The following is a 20,384-nucleotide window of genomic DNA, read 5'->3' as shown; positions in this document are numbered from 1 at the left end:
CTTACAAAAAAAAGAGTCAAGGATGCTGCATGGTGAATGTTGTCAATGTGATCAGCTGTAGACATTATTCTATCCCGAGGAAACCCCTGCTAATGAAACAGTATACTTCGCCTTTTCCCCTAGGTTTCGCAAATAATTTCTTGTGTACACTATGGGACCTGTTATCCAGAATGCTCGGGAACTGGAGTTTTCCGGATAACGGATCTTTCCATGATTTGGATCTCCATACCTTAAGAATCCTAGAAAATCATGTAAACACTAAATAGACCCAGTAGAATGGTTTTGCTTCCAATAAGGATTAATTATATCTTAGTTTGGATCAAGTACAAGGTACTGTTTTATTATTACAGAGAAAAGGGGAGACAGCCTTTCTGTAATTCAGAGATTTATGGATAATGGGTTTCAAGATAACCAATCCCATACCTGTTTACTAAACATTCTTCATAAAGCTATGCATAATATGTTGGCACTTTATAAAAGATACTTACATTTAGAGGGTCTACAGCTAAAAGTAGGTGTATAAAGTCTACTTATAAAGTAATAGAAAAACCAATGTTATAGCCCTGAATCTATCATTGTTGCCATAACGGTAGTATAAAAACTTGTTTTGTTTCTTAATACCATCCCCCAAATTTTTGAAACAAAAGCATCCTATAGACCTTATAGTACAAAAAAATATATAATATGCAAGGTGGCTCAATTCAAGCGTTTATCAGTGTTTGGTTGCTGTGATCATTTTGCATTAAATAAACGCTTGAATTGAGCCACATTGCAGATTATTTATTTTTTATACTATATGTTATTGGACCCTATGTCAAGGGGCTCAACTGACAACAGTAAATATTCAATCCTGTAGACATGTCCTAGAAGCAATTCTAAATACACATGAAAATTGAATGGCCTCAAATTTGAATACCTGGCTTCCCTCAATGCCATTTAATATACATTAACTTAGGAATCTGTTATTCATAGCAAAACTATATTACAATACACAGCCTTTTCTTATAGGACCAACACCAGAAGATGTACTGCCAATGAACCATTTGAAGATGTTAATAGCCTTTTGGTGGGTTTGGTTCGAAATCTTAATTAATTAGAGTGTTTGCCTGTGGAAAACTCCACTAATTTGAGTTTTTAACCACAAATTCACTTATTAGAGATTTTTCTTAAATTATAAAACATTCAAGTTGTGAGTTTATTCGAGGTATAAAAAGCTTCACAAACCTCTAAAACTTGACATTTGATAAATAACCCCCCAAAATAGTAGCCACTTTCTATCAGTGTTGCTCAAGTTGTGGTCTTTGTGTTATTAAAGGGGAAGTAAAGTCTAAAATAGAATAAGGCTACAAATGCTGTATTTTGTATATTAAACATAAACATGAACTTACAGCACCACAAGCCTAGTCAAACAAATGATTTATTCTTTCAAAGTTGGCCACAGGGAGTCACCATCTTGTAACTTTGTTATACATCTTTGCAAGACCAAGACTGTGCACATGCTCAGTGTGGTCTGGGCTGCTTAGGGATCAATCATAAATTATCAAAACTGCACAAGTCAAATAATATCTGCCAGAAGCAAGACTGATTACTAATCAGAATAGGCAGACTGCACTGGGTCCTGTGTTGTTATGTAATCTAATGTGGATTTTATTGTATTTGTATTGTTTAATACAAACTTTCTCCAACTCTGTAGCACCAGTTGCAGCAGCAAAATAATCCTCCAAATAGCATCCCAGTTTATCTGTTTAAATCTGGCTCCATGATCTTTGTCCCTGCAGCTGGAGTTGGAAACAATAAAGGTGATGTAAAGGTAAAAATAAAATCCAATACAAATCTCTACACAGTCGCCGACTGCTCTACAGGGAAAAAAAAAAAACAAAGCTGCTTGAGTTCTGAATGGCTGGGAAGTAAGGCAGGAGTTCCCCCTACTGTTTATAAGAATGATTTTTTTGCCTTTACATGCCCTTTAAGTACAACTAAAAAGACATAATTCTACTTTAAAAAAAAACACAAAAACACAAAGTGTCCCCAAAATAGGTTCTGGTTAAACAGAACTTCATATAGCTCTTATTGGTGATACTATATAGATGTTGGTACATGGACAAAATGCCTTTCATAGACCACAGCTAAGCACAAGTAATAAATGCATGATCACTGATTTGGGGGTGGGGGGGTATAGCCACAAACAAGAGAATTAACAATGCTTAGGACTACTTCACAGTCTGTGTCTCTGAGGACAGCCCTTTTGTTTCTCTGATGGGCCTTCACATTTACTGGCACCAGTACAAGTGCCTGTAAATGGCCTGATTAAAGTAAATTATTCATTCCATTAGAAAATGAGCATTGACTAGGTTTTAGATTAGCAGGCATTGTCATATTTTGGTGAAAACATCTGCTTTTCTGGCCCTACACATGTACACTCTGAATGTAAGCAGCAGCAACAAGAACAAAAACAAATCAATCAAAGCTAGTCATCTAGAATCATTTAATTTCTAACAGATTTGGATTTTATTTCTGTGACAAAAAATATATATATAAAGACGTCAATCCTATTCACGATTGTCAGTTTAACAAACACATACTGAAAACTGTACAAATTAAATTCCACACAAACTATGAGAAAACTAAAACAAACAAAATCAGTATAACACCATCTTTTTTTTTTATAAAATATATTCCAAGCCAATAGTTATGTCTACATAATATATAGTATAAAACTTTATACAGAAATAATTAGTGTTTTACATATACATTTTTTATCATTGCAAGGAGAACAACAAAACTGATAATTTTTCAGTGATTTCACAGCATAGGAGTCAGATAGTTTTACATCCAGTGTTAAAAACCCAAGAGCAGCTCTGCAGGCACAGGTTTCTTTTTCTAAAAAATAATCACAGGTTTTTGTTTTTTTTATACCCAAACTGCTACTGTGCAATGTGTACAAAAGTGAGATATTTCAAATCCAAGATACCAGTGTTATTATTGAATAATAAAACTTATAAGTGCAAATGTAATTGCTTTCAAATTTCCGGAAAAAAAAAAAGAAAAAACAACTTTAAACAACAAGGTAACTAAGAATAGCACATTTGTCATCTCTGTAAACACAATTTAATGCAAAATTCTCTTTCTTTTGATACCTTCACTGCTATCATTATCTTGTAATCTTCTAGAGAGATTAGGGCCCGAGAAAACAATTAGATGCTGCTATTTACCAGCGATGTTCACTTCTATCATTTATTAAAGTTTACAATTAAATTAAATATTTTAGCTAGCTAACAAAAAACAAACAAAAAAATCAGTTAAACCCCTTCCGGAAAAAGAAAATAGGACATTGCTATTGTTTCCCCACCTTTAACAATCCAAGGACATCCCTTTGATTTAAAAGCAGTTCTAAAATAAAAAAAAATAAAAAAAACTATCAATCATTTCACTCCAAAGTAAAATAAAAACTAATAAATACTATTATCAAGTACCGTCAGGAAAAAAAATTAAATAACTTAAGGTTTTAGTACTTTTTCAGTGCTATTTCTGATCACAGCAAATAACTAAATTGTAAATAGGACCACTGTACCAGTGTTTAGTCTACAAGAATGTTCACTCGTATTAAAAAAAAAACATTATATAGATATATATATATATATATATATATATATAGATATATATATTGTAATATTGTACCATCCTTTCAACATGAATGTAACAGTGTCAGCAAAAATATTTCACAATCTTGTAGTGAAATTAGACTGTATTCTTTAAAGAAAAGCTTTTTTTTCACATTATATAAACATTTGTAGGTTAAGTTTCCTTTTTTTGGAACTAGTTAAGGTAGTCCACTATTTCCCGCAAATATGCATATTTTATAAATGCCTTGTTCTCTTCAGCTGAAACTTCTTCAATGCAAAAGGCAGCATTTAATCCCTATAATAAAAAAGTGGCTGAAATGAGAGTTTTACTGTAGGGTAAAACTTGCAATCAACAGGCTACTGGATTCAAGTTTTGCATTTGCTCATTCTATGACCTTTTTTCTGTTTGCAGTACTACTATAGAATTGGAATGGGGAAATAGTGCTTGAAAAAAACCAGGTAATTACATTTTCCGTGAAACTTTTATAGACATAAAGAAAATGATGGACATTGATGTGATTCCATACAGAACTATTTGATAAGCTGGAAACTGCAAACACATTAGCCAGCTCAGTACAAGGGTCCTGAGTAGGTGGCAGCACATTACCTTCACATGACAGATAATGTGCATTGATACTATGAAATCTTTATCTGGAAGAACAGAGAATTTGAGATTGAGTGGAGCTGGATATTTACCGATACCATAGAATACTAAACATTTCCTCCTCAGCACTTAGGAAAATTAATTTCACATAGTTTATCATGTTTCAAAAACATCTGATACTGCTTCCAAAGGGTTTTTGTGAGTAGAAAACTCTGTATTAATACATATTTTTCTTATACACCTAAATATTCAATACTTAAAGCTAGACAGCGTGGCTGAAAAAGTTCTTATTAACAGGTCTCCACATTGTCTGCCATAATGTTTTTAATTTGAAAAACTCTTACTTCAAAATTCATCTTGTACCATTCATGGGGCAAAAAAGTAGAAATCCACATATTTGTTCAGATGTACTATGGATTGTATAGTCTAGGCTGAATGTTTGTGGAAAATTTAGCCCGATTTTCTTCCACTGCCAAAGAATGTTACATCATCCCCTTATTTGTATAGTCAAAACTAGCTGTTTGATTTATCAAGCATCATGTTTGTGGCTCGGCTGTGTGTCCCTGACAACAGGACAGCAAGGAAGAAAACAAGTACTTAAAATATTTTAAGTATATATTTCTATTCTATTAGGGCAGTTTCACACTGAATCCTAGTTATGCAAATTAAAATATTGCTCACACAATGGAGTCACCAATGAGGCAGTAAGATTATTGCCAAATAAAACCAGTTTCACTTCATATTTCATAGCACTAAATAGGTAGTTTTTAGTTCATGTTTAAGGGATTTGATAATTACGTTTTATCTTTAACCTACATCTGATGTTGTATTCCATAGCTGCATTGATATCATACCAGCATTATATAAAGTTTGGTGGGGGAGGGATTTGAACTGGGATTATAAAGAGGTGAGACATTTATCTTTCAGTTTCTTTTCTACAGTAAAGAAAACTTTTTTACTTAAGGTTTCATAGTGGGTAGCAAAGGAAATGGGCATACGATAAGCACCATCAGTGAAAGGTGTAGGCTTTTTATGGTGTAGATGCTATTCTAGGCAACAGTAATATACTCATGAATTACACATATACTTTAATTACCAACCATCTTGCAACTCCTTCATTCTGTTTCTTCCCCAATATTATGGTTCAAATGTTTGGCAAAAAAGACCCAAATACTTGCCATGTTGCAACAACAAGAAAGGAAGAGAAAGTGTAAAAATTGTGCATGGAGATTCACAGTTCAGCAGCTTAAGGTGCAGCACTAGCACCCATGATGCAACTAGTAGTAAGCTCACACATTAAATAATGTTGATTTTTTTTTTTTACACAACCAATGACTTTACCAGGCCACAGTGAAACTTACGAATGTGTCTGTATAAATCCCCTGACTGAGTGAAACGTCTCTCACACCATTTGCACGCATGCGGTTTCTCCCTGGTGTGAACCACGGCATGTCGGCTTAAATTATGGGAATACTGAAAACTCTTCCCACACTGTCCACAGGTGAAAGGTTTTTCACCCGAGTGAGTGCGCTCGTGTCTCTTTAAGGTGTACATACATGAAAAGGTTTTGCCACATATGGTGCACGTGGGCACTGAGCCATCAGGAGACATCTTGATCCGTGAATTGTCCTTGTCCTTGAAGTGTGAGCTCAGGTGCAGCTGCAGAATGTGGGGACTGGGAAACACCTTACTACAAAGGGGACATATGCAAATTTGTCCAGGAGACACCAGCACACCTGATGTGGAAAGATCAGAGGAGTCCATTTCATCCTCGCTTTCATTTCGATCTTGATACAAGTCATCTTCCCTAGTGTGAGAATTGCCATTTCCTGTGAACATGTGTCCTAACCCGGTCACTAGACTTTTGGCTGGATTCCCAACTTGTTGACTTTTTGGACTCTTTGCTTGACTGTCCTCCTGTTCTGACAGCAAGTCTTGCTCATGTTTAACAAGTGGCAAAGAGCCCTGCTGCTGGCTGTCGGAAACCAGCTGTCCAAAGACATAGGAGGGGTGGAAGGAATCTCTCCCAGGCATAGGCTTGAAAGATAAATCCAGAGCGCCATCTCTATCACTTGGAGGATGTGTGTGGTTAGCAGACCTCTGGGACAAAGGGCTTGAAGGACTACTGCCATTGGCTTTTGTTTTTCCAGCTGCTCTCTTACACATAACAGCCTCTGCTGGAACTGAATTGACACCTATCAAGTCAGAGGATAGCCCAGAAAGTCCACTGACCTTCTCCTTCCAAATTGGTTTTACATTGTCGAGGGTGGTGATTTTTTGTTGACTTGCATCTAAGCTGTGTTCATGATGTTCCTCAGAGTCTACCGGCTTGTCGTCTTTTTCCCCGTCGTCTATGATCTTTTCTCCCGAATTAAGTTCTTTATCTTTTAACTTGCCCTTGCAGACTTTGACAATGTCATACATGTGAAGGTAGCTTGCTGCAGCCAACACATCTTCGACTGGGAGATTGCTGAACTCGAGCTTCCCTTCATACATGAATTGAAGCAGAAGGCTGAATGCTGGGGCTGTGACAATGTCACTGTTGAGATGCACAATATCCCTTTTGTCTAGCTGGTCCCTGTAGAAAAGATGGAAGTACATGCTGCACGAAGCCAGTACTGCTCTGTGGGCTCGGAATTGTGCTTCTCCAACTAAAACAGTACAGTCACACAGGAAGCCCTGGTGACGCTGCTGACTCAGACACTGCAGCAACTGGCGGCTATGGTCTGGAAACTCCATTCTTCCTTCATAACCTGTTCAAAACAGGAAAAACGTGAAAGCTACAGCACAGCAAAGCTTCTCAACAGCTGCAATCAACAGAAAAGAGTGGCAACCAAGGGCAACCTGGGCTTCATGGGTAACGTTTACAGTTCCCTACAGCAGTTGTATTTTGTAACAAGCCTCCCCATCTGAACTGCACCTGCCCGAAACTGGAATAACTTGATTCTAAATAAACAAAAGCACCAAGAAGCAGTTTCTAAGCTTTGTCCCTTTCGGTCAGTGTAACTGAGCTCAGCCAGTAAGTAGTTATGGAAACACGGGCTGTTAAACACAGGGCTTGGCTGCTATTTAAACTTTCGATTGCCTCTTTTGTATTAATCTAATACATTGTACCGCCATGTATACATGATCATTAAAACAAGTGGATAGACAGTACTCCAGAAAGGGATAATATTCAACTTAACGTAACACATCATTCTTGCCTTCTTAGACAAAAAAAAGTTTATAATAAACCCTAAAGCGCAGTGCAACGGATTCTGAAGCGGCTGTATTTTCACATTTAAAACACCCGTCTAAAAAAATAAATAAAGTTTTTTTTTTGTTTACTAAAATAAACCTTTTAAAAAAAAAAATAAACAAACGTGAAAAGTTCCTGATACTGTTTGTTTCATCACAACCTTACCTTCCCCCCCCTGCAACAAAGGGATGGACCAGTTCATGGGATATGCCCCAGAGACCTTTCGAGTGAGGCAGCTTTCTTCTAAATCATTGCGTGAGCTTGTGGTATTACAACAAGGTCTCCAGCAGACAGCGAGAGAGCAGCAGTAGCAGCGGTGGCAGTAGCAGCAGTCGAGTGTGTCAGTCTGAGAGTGTATGGGAGAGAGGAGGAGGCAGGGAGGAGTGCTCAGTTTGCTAATTACACTGCAAGCTGGAGAGTCAGCTGCTCTGACTTCACTGCGATGGAAATGCTACCTCCAGCTGTGCTCCTTTTAATGCCATATGTTACTCCAAATCTAGCTACCAGCCAACCACGCCGCTTGCTGCCTTTTAAAGTTCCAATAGCCCCATTTATAGTCATCCATTACATAGGTGCAACTGCTGCTCGGGGGTGGCAAAAGGCGCTGCGCCCCAACTGAGTTTAGGAACTCCGGAAGCAGGTACAGGTGCACGCAGCAGCAATTCACTCAATGTATCTGGGAGGGGTGCGTTGAACAGCATCGGGCTTTTCCACATATTGCGAAAACTAAATAAATGCAACTTTTTTTTTTTTTTTGATGTGTTAGCAAATAACAGCAGCTGCAGATAACCTCTGGTTTGCAACAGTCATCAGACAAAAGGTGTGTGTCAGCTATATAAATATATGTACATAGCAGTCGGTGTAATTTAGGGAGGGCCAAGCTGCTGCCCTCCAGCTGTTGCTGCTGCACTATATAACCCTCTTGCCAAAATGCTATAAATATAGGAGGAAACAGCAGCTAACACGTGCCATGTGGGGTATAGCTGTAGGTTTTTAGCAGTTGTAGTTGAACAGCTGAGGACTGGTCATCACTAGTCTAATCTATGTACTTAGCTACATTGGCTTCTGTCTGGGAGACAATTAAAAAGATCAATACATTCCCCTGGATTTTAGGAGGGTCAGGCAGGGTTGCAACAATGTCGGTTTCTAGTAAGTGAATCAGCCCCAGTACATTTGTGCAGCGTCTCTGTGCAGCCAGTTCCTCCCTGGGTTCCAGTAAATCGCATTACACAGCCGGTGTGACCTTTGCTGCGAGTCCCCGGCCTGCAGGTTCCAGGCAGAGCAGGTTGCGCGGAGTTTAAGGAAGTGCAGCAGCTGCGATGATCACAATGAGATCCGCAAGCAGCAGCGACACTTTCTACACCGAGTTGTTTTTTTTGCCTGCACTGCTCGTTGTGACCTATGAATTGCCAGTGTGTGCCCGAGCCTGCGCTCTCCACCCGACTCCCAAACTCATAGGTGCGGATTAAAAGTCGCAAAAAGAGCGCCGGGTAAAGGATCCCTCAGCCACTTGCAGTAATGTGCAATAATAAACTTGTTCCACCCTGAGACACACACACACCTACTAATAGACAATATCATACTCACAGGCTGCGCTGGGGGCCCCGGGAGCCGCCGGCTGCTTCAGTGCCCAGAGTTTGTGGGAATCCTGCGGCTTCATGGATCTTCCCAGATGTTGTCGCTGCTGCTGCTGCCGGTGTCACCGCGACTGCAGCGCTGCCTCCCCCAGTGTGCGGCTGTGTTAGTTGCAGCCTAGCAGCGCTCTGTTTGTTGGGAGCAGGTTGGTAAGAGGACGCTCTCGCGATAGTCCCGGACACAATAGTTGCAAATTGCTCCAGGGCTGTGTCTCCCCTTTCCCAGGGCTCAGGTTGTGTGTGTGTGTGTGTGTGTGTGAGTGTGTGTGCGTCTCGCTGGTGTCTGTGCGCAGCGCCTGGCACTGGCCACAGTCCCCTCTGCACCCCTCCCCTCTCCAGGCAGCAATGGGAAGTGTTAGCACCGCTGCTGGGAACCAATGGGAGAGGCGAGTGCTGCAGCTGTGCCCTTCTCACATAAACAGGCTGCTCCTGTTAGAATGCGCCGCTCAGCGAGCACCGGCCACTGCTCTTCCTAAAATGGGACTCCTGGCCAGATTTCTATTGACATTGTGCAGTCAAACAGATGTACAGCTGCACACACTATTTTTAGAGGGCAGCCTGGGGGATCACTCATTGGATTCTTGGCCCAAATACTATACTTGTGTATTAGGCCCCACTCTACATATATGAGTGCCCCTCTACCATCTAATACATACAGTCAATTTGGGCATAGATGTAGATACAATAAGATCAAATACTGATATAAATGCAATCATAAGCTAGGCTTCACTTATTTCTTATTGACTGCATATTACTTGCTTCCCATGTATGTCTTCTTTTATTCATCTTATTCATTTTTATTCATTTTCATTTACCCATTCAATACTCCCATTTACTCCCACCTCTGCAAGTGGCACAAGTGCTGCCCTATTGCCTTTCTCTTAGTTTTATATATATATATATACTGAAAATATTATACTGGTATGGGACCTGTTATCCAGAATGCTAGGGGCCTCGGGGTTTCCAGATAAAGGGTATTTTTCGTAATTTGGATCTCCCTGCTTTGTCTACTAAAAAAATAATTTAAACATTAATTAAACCCCATAAGATTGTTTAGCCTTAAGGGCTCTTACACATAGGTTCTTGTGCGCTCCCCTGCGTTGTGGTTTCCTCCGTTCATCCGCAGAGGAGCGCAGGAGTAGACGCACTCAATTATTGTCAATGGGGCTGTACTCACACAAACGCATGTAAGCGCCAAATGCAGCATGTTGCATTTTAACTGCGTTAGGCTCTTACATGCGTCTGTGTGAGTACAGCCCCATTGACAATAATTCAGTGCGTCTACTCCTGCGCTCCCCTGCGGTAAGGATTAATTTTATCTTAGTTGGGATCAAGTTATTACAGAAAAAAAGAAAATAATGTTTTAAAAACTTAAATTATTTAATTAAAATGGAGTCTGTGGGAGATGAGCTTCCCATAATTCAGTGCTTTCTGGATAACGGGTTTCCGGATAACGGATCCCTTACCTGTATGGCCAAAAACCATAAAATAATTTTTTTTTTAAGTAGAGAAATCCCATTGAGGGCTGCTTGTAAAAGTGGGTAGACCTCAGCTGCTGCAGAAAATCTTAGGAACCAGCTGTCTGTCACCTCTTTAATGAAGTGACCCTGCTCAACAGCTGTGCTTCCCAAGGGATCCTGCAGCTGCCACTGGCTTTCTCACAACTTGGAGATTGTTATGTGACCTCCCTTGGTGGCCTCGGTCATTAAAATTACACAGTCCAAGAGCACAACTGTCACCTAAGGGCAGCCAGTCGTCCTCTGTACTCAATAAGTCCTACTGTCTGGGATATATATAACTATATATGGTCTTAAAATATATTTTTTCACTTTATTAAGACTTGTTGAGTGCCATACTTCATCTATTTCTACATTTTTATCAGCACCCATGCATTTGATTCTTTAGTGCAGAGTGGTGTGTGTGTGTGTTTTTTACTTATATATTTATTTAACTGCAGTACCAAATTATTAAATATGAGAAGCCAAGGGAGTGAATGAGGCTGCAATGCTGTACCTAGCTTTTTCCACCCAATGACCAGGCTCTGTAATCCTTCACATGGGGCTTGTTCAAGATCATGTGACAGTCATAAAAAAAGGCTAACTTGTCTGTAAAAGTAAATTAAATAAACAGCAGGGAAATCCAGGATAAGCTCCCTTTGTACTTTTTCCTGATTCCACAACAAGCCAAGGTAATTTCTTTCTTTCCAAGAACCGCTGTATAGTGTTCAAAGACTTTCACATGCTCCCAGATTCTGTTGGTTTTTTTTCTCTATGCTTTGTCAATTGCTAGGGGGTGAAAAAGGGAATTTCCTACAGTAGACACTGCATGACTTTAAATATTAAAATATATATTTAAACATGTTCTCATGATTTTCTTTATTTGAATATTATTAATGCATATAGCACCAACATACTCCAAAGAACTATATAAAAAAAGGGTGTATAAATTATATATACAATCTGGTTGTAGTCCACGTTGTCCATCTATGCATTGTATATATTTCTACAAATTTACAAGTAAAAAGGAATGTACAACTAAATCTTGTAATAAAATACAGGTATGGGACCTAGTATCCAGAATGCCCGGGAGCTTGGGTTTTTCCGTAATTTGGATCACCATGCCTTAAACGTGTATGTACATTGTACATTGTTTAATGTAAACATTAAACCCAATAGGATTGTTTTGCCACCAATACAGATTAATTATACTATAGTTAATATCAAGTACAAGGTACTGTTTTATTATTACAGAGAAAAGGGAAATCATTTAAAAAAATTTAATTATATGATTAATATATAGTCTATGGGACACAGCCATCCCATAATTTGGAGCTTTCTGGATAACCAGTTTAGGATAATGGATCCCATACCTGTACTGTATTGAATTCTATTAATATGAGCCCTGTGCCTTATGAATATTGTAACACTATCATGAAAAATACACATATTTATATTTAGTGTATCATTAGCTTTGTGATTGGATTTTTGAGTACTTATCTTTGAGCCCAGATCACATCATTTTGGCAGGATTAGGTGTCTTTAAAAGAGTGGACTAATGGTGTCTGTATAATGGTGTATGAATAGTGCTGGACAATTGGGCTCCATTATGTAAAACATTTTTATTGGTTAACTAATAGAAAAATTTATTTATTACATGTGTGTTTCAGAATATAATGAATAATGCTTCTTTCTGAGCTATCCCCATGGATTTTGCCCAGTTCTTTGAGAGGTTCTCTAAATTCTCACTGTTCTCCTTTATAGGTCCTTAGCTCTGTTGTTAATCCCTACTTATTAGAACCACAGCTTGTTAAATCTAAAACCTGCCCTCTGATAGAACACATATACTGTCCCTCTCTAGGCTCTAGTACTAGATTAATTGCTAAGAGGTAACAGATAATGGCTCTTCACAGTCTGAGAACTCAAATCCTTGCAGATTGCCTCCCCTAGAGCTCCCATGCTGGTTGGTTTCATCCATTTATAGCATGACTCTTAAACCAGACAACCAACTCAATTCTAAAAAGTTTTTCATGGCATAAGTATAACTGAGCCCTAAGAACTAGCACTCACTAATTGTCTGCATTTATGACACTAGAGGGCTCTTTTGTTCATATTAGGTGGGGTGCAAAGAACATATAGCAGGTGCAAAGCCCCATTGTTTTTTCACATGGCAGGATTTAAAAACACGGCTGCCTTGCATCTGTAAGTGTTGTGCTCTGTTCCATGCCTTTAAAAGCTCCATTAGATCCTCAACCAGCACAAACATGCTGCCTTGTACCAGCATTCTTCATTCACAAATGACTTTTGGGTTACAGCAAACCATCATGCTCCATACATACATAATTCATCATGCTCACCCTCCCACACATATGATTTTATACTAGCACTTACCCTGTTTAGTATTTTTCACCGTTTAAAGCTGTCCAAAAATGTTACTAGTGGCTTACCAAACAAAAAAGTGTATATGATAATGACTTGTAGAAAAAGGTCTGTATTCTCAGTGAGGGAGAGGCTGCCACTAAATTTCTGCAAGCTAACATATCTGATGCAGTATGATATGGGTGCAGGGAATAATGCAGAGGCAGCATTTAATTTCCCCGACAATCTGTTTCACTGCGGCTCTACAACAATTTCACTTTTCTAAACACAATGCAAATTATGATTACGCCAAGACATTCATGACATACTCCAAAATGCATTGAGGTCTGCTGCCCCCTTTATGTTTTTCCAAAGTGCATACTCTGATTTAGAAAGCTTGATGGAAAACCCTAGGAATAAAAACCCATTCTACATCAGCAGGAAAGATATAGACAGATGATGTGGTAAGATACATTCCTAGGTGTATCATAACAGAAGAAGCAGACACTGCAACTGCTGAGTTGCCCCTGACCAGTGACTTCATTCAAGTTATATTTTTGCAAACTATCTTTTTCCCTAAGTCTACTGGGGGCCTAAAATGATTTTATTGCAGGCTCAGTAACTTCTAGATACACCACTACATGTATTCCAGATAATTCACTGTTCTTGTACAGCTGGCTTAGCTACCTTGAATATGGTGGTAGCCTCTAGTTTCACCTTGGGAAGTTCACCTGAAGCCTTCATGTGCTTTAGACCTAAAGCCATACATTCACTTGTATATTTCTTAATCAGGCCCTTTAATTTGATCAACTGGATTGCATATAATTTGACTCCATTATTTAAAATACATTTTGGTATTTCCAGCCTTATGATTGCGGCTGAATAACCTTAAGAGCAATGGTCCACAGGGAGATGAATCACCTTCTACAAAGCTCCTCTTCTTCGGGAAACTGATCTTCTCCAAATGCTTTCCCAGTGGCAATAAGTGAATCAATGGTGGTAAAACCCATGTGTTGCTTTGATCTTCTAAAGTCGTCTGAAGATGCCTCAAGAGGAAACTTCAGGTGACTTCAAATGATGAATATAAGGGTTGCCTATGGAGTAGAGGACTGTCCAAGACTGTTTAGCCCAATAACTATGACACATTTGGCCTTACCCAGCTGAAGCAGGCTGAATCAGGCTGAATCCACACCCAGTACACAACCACCCTCCAATCCTGCTGTCACTGTGCAATTCCTACAAGCACTACAGGTCAGTTAATAGTGCTGCTCCAGCAGAATTCTGCACTGAAATCCATTTCTCAAAAGAGCAAACAGATTTTTTTTATATTCAATTTTGAAATCTGACATGGGGCTAGACATTTTGTCAGTTTCCCAGCTGCCCCAGTCATGTGACTTGTGCCTGCACTTTAGGAGAGAAATGATTTCTGGCAGGCTGTTATTTCTCCTACTTAGGGTAAGGCCAGACGAGGAGATTCGGGGAGATTTTGTCGCCTGGCGACTTATCGCCACGTCTTTTGCGCGACTATCTCCCCGAACTGCCTCAGCGTCTTTTCCCCCACAGGCTACAGCGCAAAATCGTCTGCGCTAATGCACACGCGGCGATGCGTTTTCAATAGTCGCCCAAAGTTGCCTCAGTAATGTAACTGAATGTATCTCAGTTGGACTCGGCTTTTACTATTTAGTGCTGTTCTTAGATCTTCCAGGGAGCTGTTATCTTGTGTTAGGGAGCTGCTATCTTGTTACCTTCCCATTGTTCTGTTGTTAGGCTGCTGGGGGGGGAAGGGGGGGCGATATCACTCCAACTTGCAGTACAGCAGTAAAGAGTGATTGAAGTTTATCAGAGCACAAGTCACATGACTGAAGGCAGCTGGGAAATTGACAATATATCTAGCCCCATGTCAGATTTCAAAATTGAATATAAAAAAATCTGTTTGTCTTTTGAAAAATGAATTTCAGTGCAGAATTCTGCTGGAGCAGCATTATTAACTGATGCATTTTCAAAAAAACATGTTTTCCCATGACAGTATCCCTTTAACACAACCCCTAATAAAAACAAGGTTAACTTTAAAGTCATAAGGGCTCATCATAACACACTCCTTGTACGTCTGTGTAGTTGCACTAGGCTTCAGTGGTGCAAACACACCAACCAAACTGTTACCTTCCCCTTCTTCCCCCAGCTGCCCTCTAGACAAGTAGAGGTTTCATTCCCTAAGAAAGAACTTAGAGAGGTTCAATGGTTCTCAAACTGAAAGGCTAACCTCTAGAACAGTGGCTGGGCAACCTGGCATGAAAGCAAGTTAGATCCCAGTGTTATTAATAGGGAAAAAAGATAAATATATAGGAAGGCCGGTATTTTATTCCAGAAAAGGTGGCAACCCTAGATAAGAATTGTAGTAAACATGTTTTGTTTTATCTGGGAATCATTAGAAATATGTCAGAATGAGGTTGGGGATAATTATTATACTGTGGAGAAATCTTTGTCAAAAAATTTTTTTTTGGGAAAGTGATTATATTTCTCAGTAGGCAATATCTTAGTCTAATTTACTATCCAGCCCCTTCCAACATGCCCTCCACTGCTCTCCATTGTAATGGAAATTGACCATTGAAGTTATTGCATTTCCATATCATTAATTTTCATTATATTAAAAGATCATACCATTTATGTACAAGATCCTTATGTCAAACTAACATATTTTTCTTCTTACAGTGTTGGAATTGGTGCCAAAATCCATTATATATATAGTTTTTCAGTCCACCAAATTATCTTTCAGTCTTTTATCTGTGTTTGTTTCAAAGTATTTTAGTTTGTAGTTACAATATTTTCGGATCTTTATTGCAACTTTACAAATAAACTGTCAAAGTAATTGCATGCCATTTTTTTTGGAACAAAGGGATTTAATGAATTCATTCTTACCCACTGGATGCTGAATCTTGTTTTTAAGATACATTTTACAAGTGCAACTTTTAACACTGAAGTTTATAATATTAGCTTTTTCCTACATTCCAAATTTAAAAAAACATGCCATGGATAGAGCAGACCAGGAGTTTACAAGAGGATAGCTTAACTAAAATGAATGGAAGTTGGAAACATTTCATTAAAATAACAGGATAGACTATAAATTACAGAGGGTCAAATAGCCAAATGACAACACCCATTATCTTTTTTTTTCTCCCGACTGCATGTGGATGTTTTGCTCCACTTATTGTTAGTCAACATACAATAAACTGGGCAAAAAAGTCATAGAATGGGGGAGGGGGCCACATAGCTTTAAAATCTCCTTAGCATGCTGAGCACGGGGCACAATGGAGACCAGTTTTGCCAGGGATACAGGCTATAATATTAGAAAAAAAATGTATTAAAGGAAATAAAAATCTCCAAAACAGCTTTATTGACCAGTGATCTGCTGCCAAGGTAAAATCATTAAAAGAACAAGAAAGCTCCAACATAAAATAGATTTTGTACCATATATATTATTAAAAGTAGAAAGAGCTAAGCATTTTCCATTGTTGTTAACAAAGGGAAAATACCAACACTAACATTGAAATATAAACAAGTATAGAAGATAGAGATTACCGTGCTTGCAATAGTTCACAGTAAATTTATATAAAGTGTTTCAGGAGCTTGCAAAATCTGGCATGCTGAGGTTGATTTGTATCAATAGGCAGAAAGAAGGTGGTATCAGGATAAGCTGAAGCCAGTGTCGGTGGCACTGGGGAGCAGCAAGATGGATGACAGGGTGGGACAGAGAGGAAGGTACAAGTCTGCTCTATCACGGTCGAGTAGCAGGGAGTAGTACAACAATACAAAGATCAGCAAGGTGGAACTTGCAATTCAAGGAAAAAAGAAGGATAAATAAGGGATAGAAGATGCCATAAAGAATATAAGGAAGTAAAGGAGGCTCTTCCTCCTCTGTCTCTCAATATAAAAAAAGTTCTTCATAAAGTTCAGGCATAGCGTGTGGGCATTTACAACTGTTATTTGATCCCCCTATTGTGATTTGAAACACCTATTTTTGATCTGATCATTTAAAGCACAGCTGTCCAACTGGAGGCCTATGGACCAGATGTGGTCCTCCAAATAATTTTTATGGCCCCCCAGTCTGCTAAGAGGCTCCATAGACTTCACTATAGGAAATCATCATTTTACTTGAAACAGGCCCTCAAACATGCTGTATGACATACTATTGGCCCACTACTTGTAGTATGTTGGACAGCACTGATTTAAATCATTATACAATCACTGAATAGAAAAGAAAGCTGGCCATTAACTCTAATTGGAACTGTACAGCTACACAGAGATCACCCACACACAGTATATGATTAAATGATGTATTGTAAAGCCAGATTGACAACAATATCAGTAATGCAAACGCTTTGCTCCATTATTCTAAAAGTCCTAAAAATGACAACATATCATTAAAAAGTCAAGTGGCACTTAACATAAACAGATGATAGCTCTCTATCCCTCACTCTATTTACAATCTCTCTCTCTCTCTCTCTCTCTCTCTCTCTCTCTCTCTCTCTCTCTCTCTCTCTCTCTCTCTCTCTATATATATACATATGCACTACATAGAGTGTCTGGAAGGCCTACCATATGTAAAATGACAGAAACACTGAAGTTAGAATGAGAAATAGCTTGTGACTCACTCAGAAATTGAATCTTAGTGAAGAGGCCTCTGGCAGGACCTGTTTGAGGGTGAAGACACACAGAACTATTAGTAGCAGTTAATAGCAGCAGCTGCTTGTCACGGCTACGAAATAGACAATAGTGATAATTGGCTTTGCTAAGACACCATGGGGCAGATTTACTCGTGGGCGAAGTGGCTAAGGCTAGCATCAATTCGCTAGCATTACCGCCCCCAGGGACATTGCCAATTTACCAACGGGCGTAGTCGTCACTTCGCTAGCGAAAGAGATAGACGCTAGCGGTCATTCGCACTCTATCGCCAGGCGACAATTCATTTGTGAATGGACATTACTCTGCAAATTCAATAAAATGTGGATTTTACTGAATGTTACCTCTTTCGCCAGACTTGTCTTCGCCAGCTCAGACCAGGCGAAGTGCACTGCAATGCATAGATCTTACTCATTCTTCTGTTACTTACATCATATTTTTTAGCGGAAAAAGCCCAAAATCCAAAAAAAACGCTGGAATCTTTTCCTTTTTTCAGAGTGATAGCCTGCAAAAGTCCTTACATTTTTTTGGGGTAACTGGGTTCCCCCATACATTTTTTAACATATGGAACACTAACTGTACAGCTCATGTGTAGGGCATTATAACTACTCTATTTTCTTTATTAAGGTTCCCTGGACTTGTGTAACATATACAACATATACCTTTAAATTTCCCGCCGTATGCAAATTTACCTGAGCACAAGACCTCTAGAGAATTTGTGCTAGGCAGAAATGAACGCTAGTGCATCTTTGCTTTCAATTGTTTGCATTGCCGAAGTAACGCTTGCAAAACGTCAACAGCGTTCGGCGCCCACGACGAAACACTGCATTCCAGTGAATTAGCTTTGTCTGAGGGAATTTTCGCCTGGCGAAGTGTAGCGATGCTGGCAAAGCGGTTGCTGGCAAATTTTCGCCCTTGAGTAAATCTGCCCCCATGTGTGTTTTAGAAGCAGAGGCAATTCTCCGTATTGTCTATGGCAGGGAATTTTTTTGGCATTTTGCAGCCACAAGTAGCTGCTACTAGTAGCTCCCTGTGTCTTCCCCCTTAAAAGAACAAACAAATGGTCATACTGGCTGACCATCAGGAAATAATGGCAATTTATGGGGAACAATAGGAATTTAGAAGAACCAAGTATTGCCTGTTTGAGTTTGTAATACCCTTTAATAAACAGCATCCAACAACACCTGCTCTATAAATGTATTGGCAAGTCATTTATAACAGCCTGACACAGAGTACACAATGTTTAAGGCATCTTACTGATGAGCGGTTGAAGCTGCGCTCCCCTGCGTTCCGTTTTTCTGCGTTCAGCCGCAGGGGAGCGCAGGAATAGACGCATCAAGCTTTTTTCATTGGGGCTGTACTCACACAGTAATTCTACACATTATGTATTTCAGCAATCTATGTATTGTGCAACTACCAACACACATGAGACTAAAGATAACACAACTACCACCCCCCAACCAAAAAAAATGAAAGTAATTTTGCTTTGCTCTTTTGATGACATTTTGCATTTTATTTAGATTTTTATACATTTTAAGTATACACTTATCTGCTTTAATAGAGAAGGGAACAAGTTAATCCTGCTGCAGGGGCTAATAGGTGGGATTTTAATAACAGCCCTGGGGGACAAGTCCTGTTGTAGATGATTAAGAGGGGGAGCCATGAAACTGAAAGGTGGGGGTTTATGCCACAGCTGGAGGTTAAGAGGGTGAGTGGAAAGCATATGTTTCCTGCCACTGTATTAGTCACAGTTCATTCCTTCAGCATTGCAGTGGTTAAGTTTTTATACTGATTTGGAGTAAAAGACATTTAGCGGTGCAGATTTGCCAGGCTACATGCAATTTTAGATTATTCACTGGGAGGTTCATCAGCTGAAAACTAGTTGTATGGTTTTTTGGCAGGGTGAACCAGTAATGAAATGTTTGTACCCCTAATACTATAATTTCTAATGGCTTTCTTATTGCAGAAGTTCATTTGTTTTGTTACAGAATGCCCCAGGTTGTCCACAGTGGTGCCTAGCAACTGGAGTCTCAATGCATGCCAGCCAGGGTCTGTCATTCTAATACAATGCTTCTTATCATATTGCTATATAATCACGATTCCTTGCAGAGTGGGGTAGCGCTGTGCAGAGAAATCATAGTTTAGCTTGGTGGCTATTTTTTTTTATGGTAGCATGAAATTGTCCTGTCTGCGAACTTATGGACTAATTATGTCTGCACTTCACATGTACAAAGAGCATTAACCAGCAGATCTCTTACACTTGTATTATCAATGGGGGCATTATCAACAATGTTTTCCCTGTTAAAGGGGTGGTTCACCTTTAAATTAACTTTTAGGGGCATATTTATTATGCTGTGTAAAAAAAACAGCGGGATGATACATCACACATCGACAGGGTTCGCTGTGTAAAAAATGGGATAAAAAAACGGCGTAAAATGTCTTTTTTTGTCTCAAAGTGACTTCCACTGGAAGCAATGTAAAATAACGATTGCAAATCAGGTGTCTGCATGGTGTAAAATTACATGTATCTTGTTAAATTTGCCATTTATTTTACACAGCTTTTTACCCCATTTTGCTGGCGAATTTCGTAATAAATATGTCCCCTAGTGTATTATAGAATGGCCAATTATAAGAAACTTTTCAATTAGTCTTCAATTTTTCTTTTTTTGTATTGTTTTTTAATTATTTGCCTTCTTCTTATTCTTTCCAGCTTTCAAATGGGGGTCACTGACCCCATCTAGAAACAAATGCTCT

At 39.0% G+C, this 20,384-nt stretch overlaps 1 protein-coding gene across 2 annotated transcripts; it reads right to left on the bottom strand.

Moving 5' to 3' along the window:
- Nucleotides 1-2,468: 2,468 nt before the first annotated feature.
- znf238.2.L (zinc finger protein 238, gene 2 L homeolog) lies at nucleotides 2,469-9,361 on the bottom strand. 2 transcript variants are annotated; one of them, XM_018228601.2, is made up of 2 exons: nucleotides 7,631-9,021; nucleotides 2,469-6,980 (listed from the first exon to the last, which is right to left on the bottom strand). In XM_018228601.2, exons 1-2 carry the CDS (start codon nucleotides 7,665-7,667, stop codon nucleotides 5,548-5,550), a joined length of 1,470 nt encoding a protein of 489 aa, XP_018084090.1. In that variant the 5' UTR covers nucleotides 7,668-9,021; the 3' UTR covers nucleotides 2,469-5,547.
- Between the last annotated feature and the right edge of the window lie 11,023 nt (nucleotides 9,362-20,384).

The sequence above is a fragment of the Xenopus laevis genome, chromosome 8L (assembly GCF_017654675.1).
Source record: "Xenopus laevis strain J_2021 chromosome 8L, Xenopus_laevis_v10.1, whole genome shotgun sequence".
NCBI lineage: Eukaryota > Metazoa > Chordata > Amphibia > Anura > Pipidae > Xenopus > Xenopus laevis.
The sequence above is the reverse complement of the archived record's forward strand: the minus strand, read 5'-3'. Positions and strand labels throughout refer to the sequence as shown.